A 23,658-nucleotide genomic window follows, 5' to 3' on the forward strand; every position below is an offset into this window, starting at 1 on the left:
CATGTGTGTCAACACAGCACCATCAGAACCCGTACACAGTGGAAGGACTCACTCTACAAGTGTGTTCAGTGTGACGTGGGTCTATGCATCATTCCCTGCTTTGAGGAATATCACACCCTCCTCCACTACTAACTGAACAAAAGAAGAGTGCGAAAAGACGAATATATTTGTAAATACTATGTAATGATAATAAGGGGAGAGAGAAGTATGTGGTAACCATAGGGGTATTTGCCTTCTTAGTGTGACTGGTAAAATATATGGTAGAATATCCATTGATAGGGTTAGACATATGACAGAGGAGCTAATTGGAGAAGAAGAAGGGGTATTTAGGAAGGGAAAAGGATGTGTAGATCTGATTTTTGTTCTAAGATGTTTGGTGGAGAAGTATCTAGAGAAGAGAAAGAAAGTGTATGCTGCCTTCATGGACTTAGAGAAAGCTTATGACAGAAGAGATAAGCAAGGTATGTGGAAGGTATTAAGAATATATGGAATGGAGGGGAAATTGTTGAGTACTGTGAAGAGTATGTACAAAGGAGCTAGGGCTACAGTGCGAGTGGATGGTGAGCTAAGTGAGTTCTTTGATCTCAATGTGGGACTGAAACAGGGTTGTGTGATGTCTCCATGGCTGTTTAATATATACATGGATGGGGTTGTAAAGGAGGTGCAAGGTAGGGCAGTGGATGTGGGGGTGGCTTTAATGAATGGGGGTGAGATTTTGAAGATTCCAGTGTTGCTGTTTGCTGATGATAAAGTATTGCTGAGTGAAGATGAATGGGAGTTGCAAGGTTTGGTGAATGAATTTGGGACAGTGTGTAGGAGGAGGAAGCTGAAAGTTAGTGTAAACAAAAGTAAAGTTATGGTGTTTGAGGGGAATGAAGTCACAGAATGTACAGTGAGGTTGGATGGTGAGGATATGGAAAATGTGAGTGCATTCAAGTACTTGGGTAGTGTGATGAGTAAGGATGGAACTTTGGGGGATGAAGTGCGTGAAAGGGTACAACAGGGAAGGAAGGTTGTTGGTTCACTGAAAGCAGTGATGAGAAATAGGGAGGTGAGTATGGAAGTTAAGAAGTCACTGCACGATAGTATTGTGATCCCTACCCTGACGTATGGAAGCGAGGTGTGGACCTTGCAAGAGGGGAACAAGTCAAGAGTGAGAGCAGTGGAAATGAGTTACTTGAGAGGAGCATGTGGAGTGACATGGAGGGACAGGTTGACGAATGAAGAAGTGAAGGAACGTTGTGGGGTGGATATGGATGTGGTTGAGAAGATTAGGAGAAATACACTGAGGTGGTTTGGACATGTGGAGAGAATGGAGAATGAAAGACTGACTAAGAGGGTGTATATAGGTGAGGTGGAGGGAGGGGTAGACCGAGGATGAGGTGGAGGGATGGAGTTGAGAGGTATATGAGGGAGGGGGGAGTGAGTTGGGGGTAGGGTAGTCAAATGGTGGGTGACAGAGCGACTTGGAGGCGTTTTGTCTGCGGCCACCCTTCGTAGGATTAGGGCGTCGGGCTATAGATAGATAGATAGATAATTATCTCATAAGTAAGTGTAATTTGATAAGAAACTAATGGTAGTGATGTTATAATAGTAGGTGAAATAAAATAAGTTACGTATGTATATGTGTGTGTGTGCGAGAAAATATACTAAGTGAAATGACACGGCGCAAAAATCTTGCCGTTCGAAAAGAGAGAATGGTAGTGCGTTGAGTGTGCGAGGAAAAACACCAAGAGTGTGTAGACTATGAAAAGAATTATAAGTTATGTGGAAAACAAATATTATTTACAGTATTGCCTGGACCTGGGACTGTGCAGTGAGTGGGGCCTGTGGTGTGTCTATCCCCCTTTATTAATACTGAATATGATAAAACACAAGAAAAAGTTTCAAAGCAAGCCTGAGGACAGTAAATCACCCAAGGGGATGAGGGTGGGTTCATGGAATGTGGGAAGTGTGAGGGGAAGAGCAGGGGAAGTCGTTGAGGCATTTAGTAGGAGGTGGGTGGATGTGGTGTGTTTGCAGGAAGTCCGGTACAGGGGTGGATCAGCCAGAAAGATTGTTGGGAAGGACTGTTGCTATAAGTTGTTTTGGTAAGGGACAGATGGATATGGAGGCGTTGGTGTGATGGTTGTAGAGAAATGGGTGGAACATGTTATGAATGTAATGAGAGTAAACGATAGGATATTGGTAGTGAAAATTCTGTTCGTTAGAAGAATAGCTGCGATTATATCGGCATGTGCTCCACAGGCAGGATTGGATGAAGTAGAGAAAGATAGATTTTGGGATGATTTAATACATGTAGTGGGTGGTATGCGGGATGATGAGATAGTGGTTTTGGGAGGGGACTTAAATGGTCATGTAGGTGAAGCAGCACAAGGTTATGAAGGAGTACATGGGGGATGTGCATATGGTATAAGGAATGCAGAAGGGAAAAGGATACTCGAGTTTGGTGAGGCAACGGACATGATTGTGTGCAACACATGTTTTAGGAAAAGAGACAGTAGGTTAATTATGTATGAGTCTGGGGGAAATAGCAGTCAGATAGATAATTTTCTGGTTAGGAGGGCCGATAGGAGGTTAGTGAGGGATGTTAAAGTTATAGGATGTGAGGAGTGTATGCAGCAGCACAAACTACTGATTTGTGATATGGTGCTTAAAGAACGAGTGATGAAAAAAAAGACTTATGTGCCTAGGAGGAAAATATGGAAGCTGAAAAATGAAATAGTAAGGGATGCCTTCTATAGCGAGTTGAGGAGAGTGGTGGCTGAACAGGGAGCTGTAGATAGAGGCGTTAATGAACAGTACAGAGCCCTCAAGAACAATCTCTTGAGAGTTACCGATGTAACATGTGGTTGGACAAGAGGACCACCAAGACATAAAGTAACTTGGTGGTGGGATGAGGGTGTAGAAGCTGCAATTAAGGAGAAAAGAAGGCTTTTCCGGGAATGGAAGAAGGGTGGTAGCAAAGAGGAATATTTGGCTGCCAAGCGTATGGCTAGAAGAGAGGTATATAGGGAAAAGTCTGAGTCACAGAGACTTTTACTTGATAACCTAAATCATAGGGAAAGGAAAAATATGATATTTAGGGTGGCAGGTCAGGTGAAGAGGGATAATCGGGATATTATAGGTGAGCAGTGTGTGAAGAATGATGAAGAAAGGTAGTGGTGAACAGTGAGGATAATACAGATGCATGGAGAGAGCATTATAACTGGTTGATGAATGAGGAGTTTGACTGGGACAGAGAAGGTTTGGAGCCAGCAGCTCCAGTGTCTGACCCTTGGCTTTTGATTGATGCTGCTACTGTGAGTGAGGCAACAGGCAGGATGAAGATGGGGAAGGCAGCAGGTGTGTCTGGGTTGAGTGCCGAAATGGTGAAGGCCTCAGGCGATATAGGGATGAAGTTAGTCACTGACTTGATAAATAGGATTGTTTACGAGTGTGTTGTCCCAGATGATTGGCTGAAGAGTGTAATTGTAAATGTGTATAAAGGGAAGGGTGATGCCCTGGAAAGAGGAAATTATAGAGGTATAAAGCTTTTAGATCAGATAATGAAGGTAATGGAGAGAGTTTTAGAAGGTATGATAAAAGAAAGAGTGAATATTGATGAGATGCAGTTTGGGTTTATGCCAGGTAGGGGGACCACTGATGCCATATTCATTGTTCAACAGCTTCAGGAAAAATATGTTGGTAGGAGAAGGGATCTGTATTTTGGTTTTGTTGATTTGGAAAAGGCCTTTGACAGAGTCCCTAGAGAGGTGGTGAAGTGGGCAATGAGGAAACTTGGCTTGGAGGAGTGGCTGGTTAGGGTGGTTATGGTTATGTATGTGGGTGCTCACACCCAGGTAAGAGTGAATGGAGATTTGAGTGATGGGTTTTCCGTGAATGTTGGTGTGCATCAGGGGTCAGTTTTGAGTCCCATGTTGTTTATCATGGTACTTGAAGCCGTTTCACGTGACTTTAGAAATGGACTCCCGTGGGAGTTGTTGTATGCTGATGATTTGGTTTTGATTGCAGAGAACGAAAGGGAGGCAGAGGAAAGGTTTAGGAAGTGGAGAGATGGTATGGGGCACAAGGGCTTAAGGGTAAATGCAGATAAAACAAAAGTGATGATATCTAGGGTTGGTGGCGGTACTGCCAAAGACAAGGGAGAGTGGCCATGTGCAGTTTGCCGCAAGGGCGTGGGCTAATTCCATCTTGTGTGGTGTTTGTGATAAATGGGTGCATAAGAGATGTAGTGGTATCAGAGGTAGACTGCAAGATAATGCTGATTTTATATGTACGGCGTGACGGGGAGAGCAGGTGGAGATTGTTAGACGTGAAAGAATTGAACTTGCTGGTGAATCTCTTGAGTGTGTGGAAGAGCTTAGTTATTTGCGAGACATGTTGTGTGCTGGAGGTGGGGCTGGAGCTAGGGTGAGAAGTGGTTGGAAGAAGTTCAGGGAGCTCTTGCCTCTCCTGATATGGAGAGGACTCTCCCTACGTGCTAAGGGGTCTTTGTATGCAGCATGTGTTAGGAGTGTAATGCTGTATGGTAGTGAGCCCTGGTCAGTGAAGGAGGAGGATATTCACCGGCTCAGACGTACAGAAATGACAATGATTAGGTGGATGTGTAGTGCGTCCCTGCATCCAGGGTCTGGGGGGGCTGGGTTCACAATGGAAGGGTTGAGAGGTAGGATGAGACTGGAGTGTATTGGTGTTGTGATGAGGAGAGGTAGATTGAGATGATTGAGACATGTGGAGAGGATGGGGGATGATAATTGGGTGAGGAAGGTTAGAAGTGTTAATATTGGGGGTGGGGTTACGAGAGGTAGACCGAGAAAGACATGGAACGAGGTCATTAAGTGTGACCTCAGGGTTAAGGGAATTGGACAGGGAGGCTGCAGTGGATCGTGTAGCATGGAGAGCCGCTATTAGGTGACCAAGGCCGACACATGCAAGCATGTTGAAGCCTTTAAAAACGAAATGAAACGAAACGAGTATAATACTTGTGGGCACAGACTTTCTACCTCACTCCTTCGCTTGTCATAATGCACCAGCATACATAACTATGCTTGGGGACACCTCCTATATCATTATTATACCCAGCAAGAGTGTCCTTGGCTCGAATAGCATAGAATACTTTTCCCCACCCGCACGCGAGATAAAAAACACTCTTTCCCTACCTCACCCACGGCTACATATTTTCGCTCGTTACGTTTTATTATTTTCTTTTTTTACTCAAAGTATACAAATAAAATATCATAAGGTTTTTGATAGTGCTGTCAGAAACTCGACATGACCACTAGTCTTTTTGCTAGGTTCTGACAAAGAAGCTGAACTTTCTTCCATCTCATATGTGTGTATGTAAAAAACATTATTTATTTGTGTAAAAAATATTGAACTATGGAAATAGGTCAATATGCAGAACAAAATACGGATAACTCACTTCCTCCAGAGGTGTTGAGATGCTGGCAGTAGCTTGAAGATGAGGAGTTATGTAGTGTGTGAGCGTGTGCGTGTGGGTGAGCGTGTGCATGTGCATGTGGGTGAGCGTGTGCATGTGCATGTGGGTGTGGGTGAGTGTGTGTGCGTGTGTGTGTGTATCTGTGGCTGTGACATATTTTCTTCTCTCCTTTCGATACATTTGCCTAAGACACATGCGATCCACGCAATAGATTTCTCCACGAACATTCACTGCACGACATACATATGTATATGTGGCTGTGGCATATTTTTTGTCTCTGACACTTGCACTTTGTTTTAGCTGAGTCACTGAATGCATGAAATATTTCTCTGTGAACACTTCGATTCTATTGTATTGGCACACACCACACTCCTTCACGAACACCCGCAGCATGTTTGACGTATATTTCACACAATTCCATACACATTTTCACTATCAGAATCACAATAACTCCATCACTAAACACCTCTAATTCTTCCTTCCCGACTCTAAAAACTGTACGTGATGCCTGCCCCATTCCACACTATGGTTCCATACTTTCACCAAGCCAGCCACAATATCTTTCACACAAAATACACTTTAGGCATTGGCTTCATTATATACGTATTTGTAATCATGCCTTGGGCCTTGGGTAGGGCGAGAGGCGAAACCCCGCCACAGTGAACACGCTTATCGGTTCGTAAGCCTAACACTTCATAACGGACACAATTCCTTTTCGTGACATATATCTGTTCCATCGACAGTATCACATACAAATATGCTCATAAATATTGCATTATCACACTGAGTCCATAGGGGCTTTGGCTCAGGAAGGAGGGGGAGAATTAGTAGGAGTTTAAAGGGACTGAAGACACAACGCAACCCACTGCCTTGGTGCTTGGAAGAGACTGAGGCATATCACTACGTGCTAGGCCCTATGAGGCAGCTCAGTGTTGCCAATGCCTTACCATTAGAAAGCGCTGTACTTGCTACAATGCATCAAAATTTGACTCTATTTCACCAGAAACTTAATTTTTGTCTAATTTTTTTTGTGCTTAGGAACGCAATTCGAGTGACTGAACAAATTGAGAAAATCCACATGTCACGCCAATCACGTGACTGTGCCTGAGAGGGTTAAATGATTGTTGCACCTCTCCGCCTCCATCTCCAACACGAGCTGCCTAACCTAAGAAAGCTCTTTGGAGAGACATCCACAAATTTAAGAAATGAAATGCACTGCTTGTGGTAGGTGGTGGCGACCATTATCCACTCACTTGATGTAGTGCTGCCTACTTCTCCCTTAGTCTGTATCATTCTTTTTCTGTGCCTACCCTCCTCTCTTCCTATTTCTCCCATCTTTCCTGTCACTTCTTATTGCTCTTCTTTCCTTTATAGGTGGCTTTACATTGAGTGACAAGCCAAATGGTTTCCTGTAAGCCAAGAAACCATTTACAATGCTGGGTGGTAACCATATACCCAAACCATACGTGTTCCCTACGTGTCAACAAGTGGGTTGGTGGAGGGTTAGTGTCCCTCCCCGTAAAACAACTAACTCAAAGTCAAATGGCCACCCCTTATGGGAGTATGGCATCTGGCAATAGATAGATAGATAGAAATGCACTGAACTATTTTCTATTGTTCATTTCAATTGCTTTATGCATGCTATCAGACTACACTGTTGGTTTGTGTTCAAAGATTCACAGTACTTCCCCAACTCTATCTGTCTAGCCTAACCTAACATAGGCTAGGCCGTGCAACCTCCTATCCTAGCCTAGCCTGTGACATGCACCAAATTGTTTTGATTTTTATTTGTATTGCTTTATAAATGCTCCTTTAATTTAGTGTTAATAAACAAATAATCACATTTAATTTGCAACTATTGTGGATGGTAATTTATATTTTTTTGCGATTATTTCTGATTAGTCGGAAAATGCGATAAGTCAAACTACCCTAGAGCCCAATAGAGTTTGACATATGAAGGGTTTACTGTATTCAGTACTTAGGACTATCTTTAAATCTAGAAGAGCATTACATTTTTATTGTGTGTAATGAGAGACACTACAGTACACTACAGTACCTGTGTATGTGGATGGTATACGCTGAACTTAGCCATTCATGCTTTATTTCATGGAAAGCGGTTTTAATCACGGTAGATATGAGGAACAGGTCATGATCACTAGTGTGTTAAATTCAATCTTTGGGATTAAAGCACTAACTGTAGGCTGGTCTGGACTGAATTGGCTGATGGCCATAATGTTACGTGCCTTAAAATATAGATGTTATTTCATTTTGTGGCTAATGGTTGGCCAGCCAAGATTTTACAAGTGGTAACTTCAAGTATAAATGCTGTTTTATTATTTGGGTAATGGCCAGATGCTTACGTATATCGTGCTTTTCGTATATGGTTAATTTGTAAGATCTGGCTTAGATTTTTAAGCTAAATGTTAAATATATATTGTTTGTCTAATGACAGAATGTTGTGTACTTTTAGGAAGGCACAAAAGTTGCGGTATGTGCTTTATGTTCCTATTATTTGACCAGAAGCAAAGACGTTACTTGTGAGTCTTTGTGTATGTTAATAACATTTTAAAATTTAAAAGTATAGTACACTTTTAAGTTTATAGTTTCTTAATAATAAAAAAATAAATAAAAAAGCTAAAAGAATTGTTATACTTCAGTGTAAATTAAAATGTTATTATATATTTTTTTTAAGTACTAGCATTTTTCACATTCACTAAACTGAATTGAAATTTGCAAGTAACTAGTGAGTTTAGCACAAAATACCTTAACCCGTTTGGTGCTGGAGCCTTTGTGGGCTTTTGTGCCTAGATTGTTGAGGGTCTTTGCGGCAAAGTTATCTAGAATGTCAGACATTTTCATTTTTTTTTTTTTTTTTTTTTTTTTTTTTTTTTTTTTTTTCATGAATAGACCTAAAAAAAAGGCCAGAATAAGCCTAGTGATAGTAAAAGTGCTCACTTGGCAGTTTTCCACCTGATAACAGGTATTTTAGTCCAGCACACTTCGATTTGCATCAGATGGCTACTTTCAGATACCGCCAATGGCTGATATGGATAGATAGTCCAGTTTGGTGTGGAGTGGGTGGATGCATATAATGCTTGTAGTGTGAAAACGCAAGTTGGTTTACGTAATGCAGCCACAGTTGAAACTCTGATGATGGGAAGTTGGGGTTCCATGTGAATTTTACGTTTTTTTTTTTTTTTCTCCAGGCGGGTCCCGATCTTATGAGCTAATTGGGAGCAAGGATTTTGCTCATTATCCGAATTCTTGTTAATTGAAGTGAAGAGCTTATGGGAAAAATAGGGTTAGGGAGCAAGGCCTCTGAGCAACCTCCCCCAAATCCACCAAAAATTACTTTCTGATCATTTTAAGCTGGAATAAGGGGATAATACAAGAGGATGATACACCAAACAGCATTAGAAAATGGAAGAAAAACATATTCAACAAGTAGTTGGATGTCTTACTTGAGTTTGAGTGTCTTCCGTGACGTATGCCATCTGTGCTCCACCATCACTCGGCTGGCTTGTTTTCTCTCTCCGAGGCCTGAGAGGGTGCGGTGGCGAGAGGCTGGTGGGAGAATCAAAGGCCCAACTCCTCCAGAATGGATTGCTTAGAAGACTGACCTTGACTGGACAGACTTGGCCGGAAGAATGTTTATGAAGACAAGGCGGGAAGAGGCTTGCAGAGATGGTGTGAGACTTGTTTCCTAGCTGCCAAGGTAAACACAGTGGACAGCTGTGGTGTGACCCTTGTCTCGATTCTCGTAATTGTGGATTTTTACGTGTTTGTTAAACAGGCGGTGGTGCAAATTCCAAACCATGTAGGGTATTAATGAATTCTCGCTAAACGATTGCTTGTTAACCGGGACTTGCCTGTACTGTATTATAAGGCACTATAAACACTCACATAAGGCATAAGGAGTACTCATGCTGCATGTAGTCACATTAGTTACGGTAAATCACACATTTCTCATGTTATTTTCCTTACATTTCTTGATTTCATGATTTACGTCTAGTTACTTACATGTACCTAACTTACTTTCATTACGTATACTATTTACACATCGCTGTCAGTTAGTTATCATTTGGAAGTTCTCGAACTTCGAATGGAAGTCGGGAGTAAGCACAAGATCTTTGGCAGAATGACATAACCCAGATTTGCATCAGATGACTACTTTCAGATACCGTCAGTGGCTGGTGTGGATAGATTTTTTTTTTCTTTTTCTTTTTCTTTTTTTTTTTTTTTTGGTGTAGAGTAGGTGGTTGCATGGCATATTTGTAGTATGGAAACAACCTGGTATATGTAATTCAGCCATAGTCAAAACTATGGTGATGGGAAGTTGTGGTTCCGTGCTAATTTTGCGTATTTTCACATTCACTTTTTTAATTATTATTATTATTATTATTATTATTATTATAGTACTCTCACGTCCAGGATGGTATTTTTGTCAGACAGCACTACCGTACTGAACTTAATCTGTACTGGACAAACAACAAACCTTCTGGGAAAAATGTGTAGTGTCAGACAGGCCTTGAAAAAGTCCCCCCCAAATTCAACTTAACTACATTTTGACAAAATTAAGATTTTACCAACCTTTAAGGTGAGTGATGATGGGCTTGTAGGGGAAGGAGGAGGGGTTTCTGAGGCTGTAGGAGGTCTTACTGACCTCCTGGAGGAGGGCCTTGAGGATCCTGAGGAGGCCTCTCTGTCTCAGCGTGCCTTATAAATCCCTTATAATCACACACTGACACATCTTCGTCGTTGTTGACAAAAACAGAAGCCGGGGTGCGTTCATGTGACAGCAATACTGCAACTTGATTGGCACATGTTATGAGTCATGAAGAAGTTGTACCTGGAACTGGCACGGCAGTACTAGGGAAATGTTCCTCAGTGTTGGCCATCTTCTAGTGTGCACCTGAATAGTAGTGGTAGTACTGGATGCAGCACGTCAGTACTAGAGAAGAACTCCTTGGATTTGGCCCACTTTGCATGGCCGATCCATACTAGCCCAACGGATCCGTATTAATTATTTAATTTTTCTTGCTTATCATACTGGATGCGAATGGTACTGGAATAACATGTATTGGACATGAGGGTACTGTATATTGGTATAAGGCATGGGAAAGGAGGAGGGATGTCAGTCATCCCATTTTCTGTCACATGATGGGCAGACTCAAACAAATTTTCACAAATGTGCGAAAAACCCTGTTCATATATATATGACTTGGCAATTTAGGGTACAACACTATGAGTATGTATGTACTGTATACATTTTAGTAATTTTGACACTCTTGGTTTGTCCTTATATATACAGACACGGCACGGAATGGGTTAAATTCAAAGAAAGCTTTAATTAACCCCTTCTTTACTGAAATGCATTTAACAGTACATGTGTACCAAGAAAATTTTTGAAGTACACATGTACTTCCAAACATCATGGTTGTCTGCACGACTTTGCTGCCTTGGTATGGCTGTTATAATCCTTCCATGTGGTTTTCAGCTGCGGAAAAAGCTGGACTGTATGGTAACACTTCTTTTTTCTTGACCAGTGGTAACATTATTATGTCATACATACGTCATGAAACCTCATTAGTTTTGACTAATTGTCGACTGCATATATGACGTAATTTCTCAAGCACCAACCAGATCGTCGGCCTTCCCACCACTCACGACTCCCCTGTGAGTCTGCGACTATTTTTCAAGTAAATTTGTGAATGATGATTTAGTGAGTCTGCGGCCATGGAGGGAATGTGTACTCTGCGCTAAACCCCACCACAGACCTCCGTTATACGGAAACATGTCGTCAAGTGATGAGGAGGAGGATTTTGCCCTCCATTCCTAAATGGAGGGCAAAATCCTCCTAAATTTTAGACAGTGATTTGGATGAATCTGATAATGAGTGTTTGTCTGAGGAAAGTGATGATGATCCATTGTATGAGCCAGAAGAGAGTGAGGGTGGAAACACAGACGACAGTGAAAGTTGTGTCGAGTGTGTCTGCCTTGAGTTCTGACTCCTATTCAACTCCTCAGGCATTCAGGTTACTGATTGACCCTTTTTCAGACAGAAGACCAAATGATTTGCTGAATGTGGTGGAAGATTTTCCAAATGTGCATCCAGAAGTAATTCATCAAAATGAAAATCACCTCTACAGTGCAATTGATTGTTTCATGTTGTTTATGACAAAAGAGTGCAAAACATTTGTTCTTGGACAAACATATGTGCAGACAAATTTTTCATTGAGAACCCAGCAAAAAGCAAGAGGAATTTCATGGATGGGAGATGGGTTGATGTAACTGAAAGTGAGTACAGTGTGTTTCTTAATGTTCAGCTGAACATTACCAGGTCTGGCATGACCAGTAAACCACACGCATTCCTCTCTTTCGTCTTTTTCTTACTATCCCTTCTTTTTCTCTTCCATTTATTTCTTTACTTTTATACTTCTGCACTTGTATTCTTTTCCTTTTACATCAGTATTTCCCCTCATCCATCATTTTTTCTTCACTTCATTCATTCTTCTAAATACATGTATAAACTGTGCATGTTACTGTTTTCAAGCTTAAATATTTATTAGTTATATATGTATGTATATTTTAACAAAATTTATGAAAAATAAAAAATATGTAATATTTTTATTTTTTTTGGCACAGTCTTTTGGGGTTTATCAGATCACTGAGGTTAAAAAAAAATAACACAGAGTTATTAGCTTGGACATGATGATGAATTACCCCCAACCCTCGATGCACCAAAAATGTTGCATGACAACTTGGTGTGGGGGGGGGGGGTGACTGCCAGCGCCGGACATGGTGCTTGGTAAAGAAGGGGTTAAGTTGTGTATGCACCAAGCCCTTGTTATTCGACAATTCGTTGTTTCGACAATTTAAAATCTAGACCCTTTTTCGTTGTTCGACATGGTTATCCCCACCATTTCGACAATTCAAACTGCGCACTGCCAGACAGACTGGCTGAGATGCCACAGTCTCTTGCACTCTGCCCTACTGATTGGTTGCCTCTCCATCCGTCTGCATTTTCATTTAACCATGTGGAGTACTACAGCATCTCCATGGTTCCACTCAAGACCCCTGTCAAGTGCAGTCATGTGCTCACCAACCTGAGTGAGTGTTTTGTCATCATATGGTCAGGTGACGATTGTGCCAATGATTACGAACGCTCTTAATGCACTGTACTGTTTTGGCGCCAGCTTTACGTAATGCACAGCTTATTTTGCATTAGGTTAGATTGGTTTTAATCATTGGGAGGGGTCCTGGGGATGAAGCCCCCCAGTTAGGTTTCAGCACTTCCAGCTAGGCTTCCACTGCTATTTATGGTTTTAAATTGTATACATTTGAATTTGTTTGGTTGGCAGGATCGGCAAAAAAACATGCTATCGAAGGTGTTCAGGCGGCTTTCTATAATTTTGCTAAGTAGGTTATTTTGTTTGTTCTCCAATATTTTTTTGATCGAACATGTCAGTCATCTAAGATGTATGTAGTACTGGATTATATTTCCTTGCGAACGTAGGTCCGTAAGAAAACAGCTGAAATCCCTGTGTCACTTTCATTCATATTTATTGGTATTTTTTCCATCGTTATTTAATACGTTTTGAATGATGAAGGTGGTCAGGAACCTAACTCCCTTATTTCTTAACAATCACATGGGAAAAATTGGTTCATTATTCGATGAATTCATTATTCAACTACTTTTTATGGAATGCATCCCTGTTGAATATTGGGGGAGAGGTGTATTATTTGTAAACCTTTTACCAAAGATTAAGAGAAAAAATGGAAAGAAACTGAATTTCTGTTCACAGCTCTTGTACCATTGAAAGTAAACATTAAGCCTAAGTCATACCATTGTTGGAACACTGCAAGTGTGTGTATGTGTACTGTCACATGTGCAGGTTCATACCAGTCCACCACAACTCTTGAACAGAAAACTGCTGTTTAGGTATTTGTGTTGAGCTTCATTCTAACCACTGATATAATATTATGGTTTAGATTCATTTTTTTTTTTTTTTTCATTGCCAGATGCCATGTATCCCAAACGGGGTGGCCAAGGGCTTAGAGTTAATTGTTTTACAGGGAGGGGCACTAATCCTCCACCAACCCCACTTGACATGTAGGGAGAATGTTATGCCAACAGCATCTGGTGTTCCCAGGCGGTCACCCATCCAAGTACTAACCAGACCCAACGTTGCTTAACTTCCCTGATTGGACGAGAAGCGGTGTACTCAGTGTGGTATGGCCGTTGGCATGGTTTAGATATTTTGTATATTTTAGTTCAAGCATTTTACCATTTAAGACCGTCAGTAGTATATGGGATAAGACCGTATCTTTCGTTCCTTCGTTCGTTCTTTTTTGAAGGCTCCAATATGCTTGCATGTGTCAGCCATGGTCACCTAATGGCGGCTCCCCATGCCGCTCAATCTCTGGCAGCTTCCCTATACAGTACAGTCCCTTATCCCTGAGGTCACACTCAATGACCTCATCCCAGGTCTTATTTGGTCTACCTCTTGGATCCCTACCCATAACATTAACACTTCTTACTTCCTGCACCCAGTTATCATCCCCCATCCTCTCCACATGGCCAAACCATTGCAATCTGCCTCTCATCACAACACTAATACAATCCAGTCCCATCCTACCCCTCAACTCGTCCATCGAAAACCTGGCTCCCCCAGGCCTCACATTCAGGGACTCATTGACACATCCACCTCATCATTGTCATTTCTGTATGTTTGAGTCTGCTAATATCCCCTTCTTTTACTGCCCAGGTCTCACTACCATACAGCATTACACTCCTGACACATGCTGGATACAATGATCCCTTAGCATGGAGGGAGAGCCCTGTCAGTGTCAGGAGAGGCAACAGCTCCCTGAACTTCTTTCGACCACTCCTCACTCTAGCCACAGAGCTAGCTCCAGCCCCACCTGCAACACATAACATGTCTCCCAAATAACAGAACTCATCCACACACTCTAAAGACTCACCAGCAAGTTCAGTCCTTTCATGCTTAACAATCTCCACATGTTCTCTCAGACACACTGCACATACGAAAGCAGCATTATCTCGCAGTCTACCTAATACCACTACATGTCTTATGCACCCACTTATCACAGACACGGCACAAGATGGAGTTACTTCCCATGCCCTTGTGGCATATCACACATGACCTCTCTCCCTCATCTTTGAGAGTACCATCACTAGCCTTAGATACCATCACTTTTGATTTATCTGCATTTACTTTTAATCCTTTGTGCCCCATACTGTCTTTCCACTTCCTAAATCTTTCCTCTGCCTCCCTTTCAGTCTCTGCACAAATCATCAGCATACAACATCTCCCACAGGAGTCCATTTCTGAAGTCATGTGAGAGGGCTTCAAGTACCATAAGAGACAACAAGGGGGTCAAAACCGATCCCTGGTGCACTGCAATATTCACAGAATACTCATCACTCAAACCTCCATTCACCTTTACCTGGGTGCGAGCACCTGCATATGGTACATGGCCATAACCACCCTAATGAGCGACGCCTTGATCCCAAGCTTTCCTTTCTTTGAAAAATAATTATCAGTACCGCGTTAGTTTCCATCTAAGATGGTGGAGAAGCAAGTGCTAGAGTCTAGGGTCATTGGATAAAACAAACATTAGTTATTTTTCATTATTACCCAGCAACTCCCTATACAATTCTGATTATCGGATAATTTTTCTCCTCTGACACTGATACTGATATTAATCGGCATTTGCCTGATGATTTACAGCACAAGACAGATATAAATACTGTATGTACAGATATGATACGATACAATATGAAACACTGATCATATCATGTTTTTGCTTGGACAGCACTGTAGTAGCTGCAACACAGGGATTGTCAGACCAAGATGGAGCAGCTTTTTATACATTTATGATAACTCACCTTCTCCATCCACTATTCATCAGTAAACCTATTCCTTCTTCATTCATTCCATCTGTTCTAATTACATATCCCATCAATGTGATCCTTACTAGTACTTTACTGCCGTATATACACTGACTATTGCCATTGTCATCATTTATACCTGCCAATTACAAGCCTGCCACTATAGTATTATCATGATCTCATGTGCTGATCCATTCTGTACATGCCTTTACTTTGTTCTGTACCTTCATAGGGTTCCCCTCCCCTCTGCTATCATGGCTTTCTGCGAGAAAGTAGAACATTTAATCCCTCGGTAAATGTGTTACCAACTAATGCATATCTCTTTGATCCCATAACATTTCCCTAGCATCATCCAGATCTTGAAATGTTTAAAATTCAAGATGAGCATATATGCTCTGTTAGATTGTGTCCCACAGCTATAGTAAGTTTTTCTGACTATTTGATATTATTATATTGGTGTAAGAAAATATGCATTATACTACTCTGTGGTTTACACACAGGATAATCAGAAGAAGCAGTTAGATGACGATGAGAGCGAAGATGAAGCACCAGATACAGGCAGCTTGAGCACTGGACGGCAGGTGGCCGAGGCTAAGAAGAAAGAAGTTGTGGAGGAATTGAAACGGCAAAAGGAACAGATACGAGAAAAGCGGAAAAAGAGACACGAAAAGAACAAACTCCAGCAAGATGAAAAGGTGAGTTTCCTGCTTAAGCTTTTTAATTGTGCATAATGTGTGGTGCTGGAGAGAGGTACCTTCGAATGGTGGCACAGATAGTTGGATGGTCCCACTGCCTGGTTATGCAGATGCCCCTCATTTCCCTCCGTGTTCCCAGGAAGAGGGATCATGGACTGCAGAAGTGTGGGCAGCATCAGCCTGCAATCTATTGGGTTCACATGCAGATGAACTTGGGGTTACAAGTACAGCTGCTGCTACCAGTATAATGTGTATGCCTGTTCATTCATTCATTCATTCATCATTCAGTCCTCTGTTGCCCCACAAGGAGCGTAGGAGCCTTGGGCTAGGCAAGTTGGTCCTGACATTTAAGATGAGAGTGACCAGCCTCACTCATCCCTGGGTGGCATTACATGAGCAATAAATTTCAACCATCCCTTGGATGTAAACCTGTCCAGGCTCAGTCCAATTGGAGTGCCTTAATTACCCACTAAACCACCAGGCACTATAATTTGGTTCTATGGTTACCACCCAGCATAGGAAATGGTCTCATGGTGTACAGGAAACCATTTGGCATGTCACTAAGTGTAGAGTCACCTGTAGACAGAAGGAAGAGGAAAGAATGTAGGAAGCAAAGAAGAGGAAGGAAGGCTGAGAGGAAAGGGCAGTCATCCGAGAGCAGCACTACATCGACTGAGTGGATGGTGAGTGCCCCTCACCTACCATGCTTATTCAGCTTATATAGTATGCCTGTCATTGAAATTCTTCAAAGGGTCAACTTTATTGGTTTGCACTTATACCTGTACATGCATACCCCAATATCTGACAGGTATGTGTATTTGTGACAATCATCAGGTAACAGTTTTGTTGGTTTTTGAAGTAGTTTCCCCTACAAGTATCTTAAGAAATAGTGAAGATGTATTACAGCCCCAACCCAAAACTTAAAAAAATGTAGTCTGCCAACAAAAGACAAAATAAAATTACAGTGAACTCTCAATTATCCATTGTAATTCAGCCATTGCCAACGCTGGATATTGAACAGTACCCCTCATAATCTCAACATTTGGCACCAAGCAGGATGTTGTGTTACTGTCTGTCTAAACCCTCTATTCTAAAAACTTTCCCATGAGTAAAACGATAAAAATCAAGTATAAAATACAATACAGTATTGATACAGTTTATTCTTAAACATTAATTTCTCGTCAGGGTGCCCACTTCCTGCCCCTGTATACTCAGGGAAGAGGGGAGGGGGGAGGAAATAAATTTCACCTGCCTCTACCCCAGTTTCCAACCCTTCCTAATACCCCTACCCAACCCTCCAACCCCACCCAACCCTCGAACCCCACCTGTCATTCTTAACTGGCAATTACATCTCGGGCTGACCTCATACTTAAAACACTTGGTCACATTACTATTTCATAAACATAAAACATTAGGATATGTAAAAATTATGTAATTGTCAGCACACTGCAGCAAGAAAAAAATGCATTACAATGTTGAGACTAAAACAACATCGTAAACAACAGCAACCCCAGCCCTTATGCATTGGCTCGTTGTTTATTTTGTTCACACACACACACACACACACACACACACACTTCAATACAAATATAAATTGGAATACTCTAGATATAAATAGCCAAGAAAGCTGTTGGGACCAAAAGCTCATGGATCTCGTACAAGAGTTTTTCTTAACGCAACATGTGAGGGAAACCACCAGAAAAAGAGGATTTGATGTACCTTCAGTGCTAGATCTAATATTTACAAGGCAAGAAAATGATTTTGACAGTTTAATATATCACCCTCCACTCGGCAAAAGCGATCATGCAGTACTAAATTATAACTTCAGGATAGCATATGACATAGTAAACAGCAATGATAGTTACAAAAAGAGCCTAAACTATAAAAAGGGAAATTATCAAGACCTAAAGAAGTATTTCTTAGAAGTTGATTGGGAAAATGAGCTTAGAGGACAAGATTTAAATGCTGTATATAAAAAATTTTGTGAATTTTATGAAATAGGAGTCCAGAAGTACATCCCACAGCACAAAGAAGCAGATAAGAAAATACAGAAATGGTTCAATACAGAATGTAAAAAATCAAAAGAAAGAAGAGATTTGTTGTGGAATAGATACAGAAGACACAATAGTGAAAGGGCGTATAATAATTACAAACAGGCAAGAAACAACTATACAAGAATAAGGAGGGAAGCCCAAAAACAGTTTGAGGAGGATATAATAAATAAAAGTAGTGATCAACCAAAGCTGTTTTACAGCAATATCAGAAGCAAAACTAAAGTAAAAGATATAATACAATCCATTACGGATGAGGGAATCACTTATACACAAGAGAAAGATATTTGTGAAGCACTAAATAAGAATTTCCAATTAGTTTTTACAGAAGAAAAAAATTTTGAGAGGGACTATGTGGAACACGCATGTCCACACATACTACCAGATATACAAATAGCAGAAAAAGTATTACAGGAGGAGTTAAGTAGATTAGACAGAGGAAAAGCAAGTGGTCCTGATGAAATTTCATGTTGGGTATTACGAGAATGTGCAAAGGAGTTATGTAAACCATTATTTTTAATTTTCAAGAAATCCTTGAGTCAAGGTAAACTACCTGATATTTGGAAAAAAGCAAATATTGTCCCCTTATTCAAGAAAGGAAATAGACAAAATCCACTCAACTACCGACCAGTATCACTGACCAGTGTTGTAAGCAAGGTATTAGAAAAACTTATAAGAAAAGCTTGGGTAAATCATCTAGAAGAACACAGTATGATAACAGAAAGACAGTTTGGTTTCAGAAAAGGAAAATCATGTGTTACTAATCTGTTGAGCTACTATGACAGAGTAACAAACACAATACAGGAAAGGGAAGGATGGGTGGACAGTATCTATTTAGATTTCAAGAAAGCTTTTGACACAGTACCACACCAAAGACTTTTATGGAAACTGTACCATCAAGGAGGAATTCGAGGCAAAGTGTTTTGTTGGATGCAAGACTTTCTCATAAAAAGAGAAATGAGAACAGTACTAAGAGGAAACTACTCATCATGGAAATAAGTGACTAGTGGAGTACCACAGGGTTCAGTGCTGGCACCAATCATGTTTTTAGTGTATATAAATGATATAAACAGTAACACTGGAAATGAGAGCTATCTGAATATGTTTGCAGATGATGCAAAAATACAAAGGAGAATTACTAACACAGACTCTTGTAAAGAGCTACAAGAAGAATTAAATAAACTTCATGAATGGAGTAGTACATGGCAAATGGAATTCAATGTTGACAAGTGTCATGTAATCAAGTTTGGTAAAAGTGGAAAAAGACCTGATTGGGATTATAAGTTAGAAAATAAAACCCTATACACATCAGAAAGAGAGAAAGACCTAGGTGTGATTATCAATAACAGACTATCTCCAGCTGACCACATCATCGAGAAGGTACGGGACATGTATACACTGCTTGCAAATATGAGAATAGCATTCACATACATAAATGAAGACATGCTAAGAAGGATAATAACATCATTCATTAGACCAACCGTGGAATATGCATCAGTAGTCTGGAGTCCTCATCTCAAAAAGCACATAGACAAGATTGAAAAAGTTCAAAGGGCCGCTACAAGATGGATACCAAGCTTAAAGGACCTAAGCTACGAAGAAAGACTAAATAAACTGAATCTACCAACACTACAGGAGAGAAGGAAAAGAGGTGACATGATAATGCTATATAAATGCATATCAGGAAAGAAGAAAATAGACATAAATGATACTTAACATATGGAGAAGCATCAGCAAGAGGACACTGCAAAAAATTGCATAAGAAGAGAGGTGATAAAGACGTAAGGAAATTCAGTTTCCCAAACAGAGCAATTGATCAATGGAATGCACTACTGAATGAAATAGTGTGTGCCAAAACAATTCACAAATTTAAGGATATGTATGATAAATATGGTTTAAGACACGGGACAGTACGAGCTTGACTCATTCCTGTAAAGATACAATTAGGTAAGAACACACACACACACGAGAGAGAGAGAGAGAGTGCGTGAGAGGACGTCATCAGCAGCAGAGCTCCATGATGATCGTGGGAAAATAACGCAAAGTTGGCAGCGAAAAGGAAGCATGCCTATTGTGAATATGCGAATTGAATGTATGAGTGGTGATCCCATCTCATTTCAGTGAAAATAAGCCAGAGGTGTCAGTCAAATAGGAGTAAAACACAGCAACGGTGTTAAATTTTGTATGATTGCACCATGGTGGAGAGAAACAGTCCATTGTTTACATCCAGTGGTGGTGAATTCGCGGGTTTCTCCAGTGAAGACCAAAACCATGGAAGTGTCAAACTGAACCAAACAAGAGTAACAAGCGTGGAGAAAATGGCTGAGAAGAATGCCTAGGAGACAGGCCGTCGCATCGTTTCGTTTCGTTTTTAAAGGCTCCAACATGCTTGCATGCTTTGGCCTTGGTCATCTACTGGCGGCTCTCCATGCTGCACGATCCACTGCAGCCTCCCTCTTCAGTCCCTTAACCCTGAGGTCACACTTAATGACCTCGTTCCATGTCTTTCTCGGTCTACCCCTCGTAACCCCACCCCCAATATTAACACTTCTAACCTTCCTCACGCAATTATCATCCCCCATCCTCTCCACGTGTCCAAACCATCTCAATCTACCTCTCATCAAACACCAATACACTCCAGTCCCACCCTACCTCTCAACTCTTCCATCGTGAACCCAGCCCCCCCCCCCCCCCCAGTCCTTGGACGCAGGGACGCACTACACATCCACCTAATCATTGTCATTTCTGTACGTCTGAGCCGGTGAATATCCTCCTCTTTCACTGCCCAGGTCTCACTACCATACAGCATTACACTCCTAATACATGCTGCATACAAAGACCCCTTAGCACGTAGGGAGAGTCCTCTCAATGTCAGGAGAGGCAAGAGCTCCCTGAACTTCTTCCAACCACTTCTCACCCTAGCCACAGAGCTAGCTCCAGCCCCACCTCCAGCACACAACATGTCTCCCAAATAACAAAACTCTTCCACACACTCAAGAGATTCACTAGCAAGTTCAATTCTTTCAAGTCTGACAATCTCCACCTGCTCTCCCCGACACGCCGTACACATAAAATCAGCATTATCTCGCAGTCTACCTCTGATACCACTCTCTTATGCACCCATTTATCACAAACACCGCACAAGATGGAATTACTTCCCACGCGCTTGTAGCAAACTGCACATGGCCACTCTCCCTCGTCTTTGACAGTACCGCCACCAACCCTAGATATCATCACTTTTGTTTTATCTGCATTTACCCTTAAGCCCTTGTGCCCCATACCATCTCTCCACTCCCTAAACCTTTCGTCTGCCTCCTTTTCATTCTCTGCAATCAACACCAAATCATCAGCATACAACAACTCCCACGGGAGTCCGTTTCTAAAGTCACATTAAAGGGCTTCAAGTACCATGATAAACAACATGGGACTCAAAACTGACCCCTGATGCACACCAACATTCACGGAAAACCCATCACTCAAATCCCCATTCACTCTTACCTGGGTGTGAGCACCCACATACATAACCATAACCACCCTAACCAGCCACTCCTCCAAGCCAAGCTTCCTCATTGCCCACTTCACCACCTCTCTAGGGACTCTGTCAAAGGCCTTTTCCAAATCAACAAGAACAAAATAAAGATCCCTTCTACCAATATATTTTTCCTGAAGCTGTCGAACAATGAATATGGCATCAGTGGTCCCCCTACCTGGCATGAACCCAAACTGCATCTCATCAATATTCACTCTTTCTTTTATCATACCTTCTAAAACTCTCTCCATTACCTTCATTATCTGATCTAAAAGCTTTATACCTCTATAATTTCCTTTTTCCAGGGCATCACCCTTCCCTTTATAAACATTTACAATTACACTCTTCAGCCACTCATCTGGGGCAACACACTCAAAAATAATCCTATTTATCAGGTCAGTGACTAACTTCACCCCTATATCGCCTGAGGCCTTCAACATTTCGGCAGTCAACCCAGACACACCTGCTGCCTTCCCCACCTTCATCCTGCCTGTTGTCTCACACACAGTAGCAGCATCAGTCAAAGGCCAAGGGCCAGACACTGGATCTGCTGGCTCCAAACCTTCTCTGTCCCAGTCAAACCCCTCATTCAACAACTGGTTATAATGCTTTCTCCATGCATCTGTATTATCCTCACTGTTCACCACTACCCTTCCTTCATCATTCTTCACACACTGCTCACCTATAATATCCCGATTATCCCTCTTCACCTGACCTGCCACCCTAAATATCATATTTTTCCTTTCCCTATGATTTAGGTTATCAAGTAAAAGTCTCTGTGACTCAGACTTTGCCCTGTATACCTCTCTTCTAGCCATACGCTTGACAGCCAAATATTCCTCTTTGCTACCACCCTTCTTCCATTCCCGGAAAAGCCTTCGTTTCTCCTTAACTGCAGCTTCTACACCCTCATCCCACCACCAGGTTACTTTATGTCTTGGTGGTCCTCTTGTCCAACCACATGTTACATCAGTAACTCTCAAGAGATTGTTCTTGAGGGCTCTGTGCTGTTCACTAATGCCTCATCTACAGCTTCCTGTTCAGCCACCACTCTCCTCAACTTGCTATAGAAGGCATCCCTTGGTATTGTACTTGGTTTTTCAGCTTCCATATTTTCCTCCTAGGTACATAAGTCCTCTTTTTCATCGCTCGTTCTTTAAGCACCATATCACAAATCAGTAGTTTGTGCTGCTGCACACACTCCTCACTTCCTATAACTTTAACATCCCTCACTAACCTCCTATCGGCCCTCCTAACCAGGAAATAATCCATCTGACTGCTATTTCCCCCAGACTCATACGTAATTAACCTACTGTCTCTTTTCCTAAAATATGTGTTGCACACAATCTTGGACAATAATTAATGATTTACAAGAACGAATCTCGGAATAGGAGAGATTGATCAAGGAACTGAGAAATAAGTTAGAGAGCATCTGCTCACACAAATGTTGACCAGGAGAGAAATCTGTCAGAAATATAAGCAGGTAATGAATTAACCACATGTGAAGTAATACAGCTTAAATGGGAAAATAAGAGGGTTGAGGAGGAAAGGGACAAGATGAAATGTAAACTTCACAAAAATAAGATTCATGAGGAACATATCAGGGAAATCCAAGAACACCACAAGGGGTTGAAGAAAACTCAACAGGAAGATAAAATAAGTCTTAAGGAGATTTTTGAATAACAGAGAAAGGAAAACCAGTAATAGGTGGAGAAGGAAGTGGTGAGGGTACTGTAAAGAATTACTTGTCAGTGATGCAGGAGACAAGAAAAGGTGCGTGATTATTTCAGGTTTGAAAGAAAAACTGTTGTCAATGAGGTCAGAAAGAGAAAGGGAAGAACTGAGAAGGGCAAAGAAAATAGTATCAGTAGTTATGGAAGGAAATGAAGAAGCCCAAGAGGAGATTGAAGAAGTGGTTAGTCTGGGAAAATTCTGTATGTGGAGGGAGGGACAAGGCTGCTAAAAGTAAAATTTCAATCTCAGGTCCCAGTAAATGAGGTAATCATCAAGACTTGGAAATTTTG

At 41.4% G+C, this 23,658-nt stretch overlaps 1 protein-coding gene and 1 pseudogene across 1 annotated transcript in view; one reads left to right on the forward strand and one right to left on the reverse strand.

The window, feature by feature from the left end:
• Positions 1 to 23,658, forward strand: part of LOC145389633 (uncharacterized) — a 430,407-nt gene that overhangs the window by 75,903 nt on the left and 330,846 nt on the right. Inside the window, exon 2 of the mRNA XM_080264871.1 lies at positions 15,860 to 16,054. Coding sequence (XP_080120997.1) covers positions 15,860 to 16,054 — 195 coding nt within the window. The remainder of the gene's footprint in view (positions 1 to 15,859; positions 16,055 to 23,658) is intronic.
• LOC145390454 (5S ribosomal RNA) lies at positions 13,572 to 13,690 on the reverse strand (annotated as a pseudogene).

Source organism: Coenobita brevimanus, chromosome 14 (assembly GCF_032717465.1).
Source record: "Coenobita brevimanus isolate Jiangsu-jjx chromosome 14, ASM3271746v2, whole genome shotgun sequence".
Taxonomy (NCBI): Eukaryota; Metazoa; Arthropoda; class Malacostraca; order Decapoda; family Coenobitidae; genus Coenobita; species Coenobita brevimanus.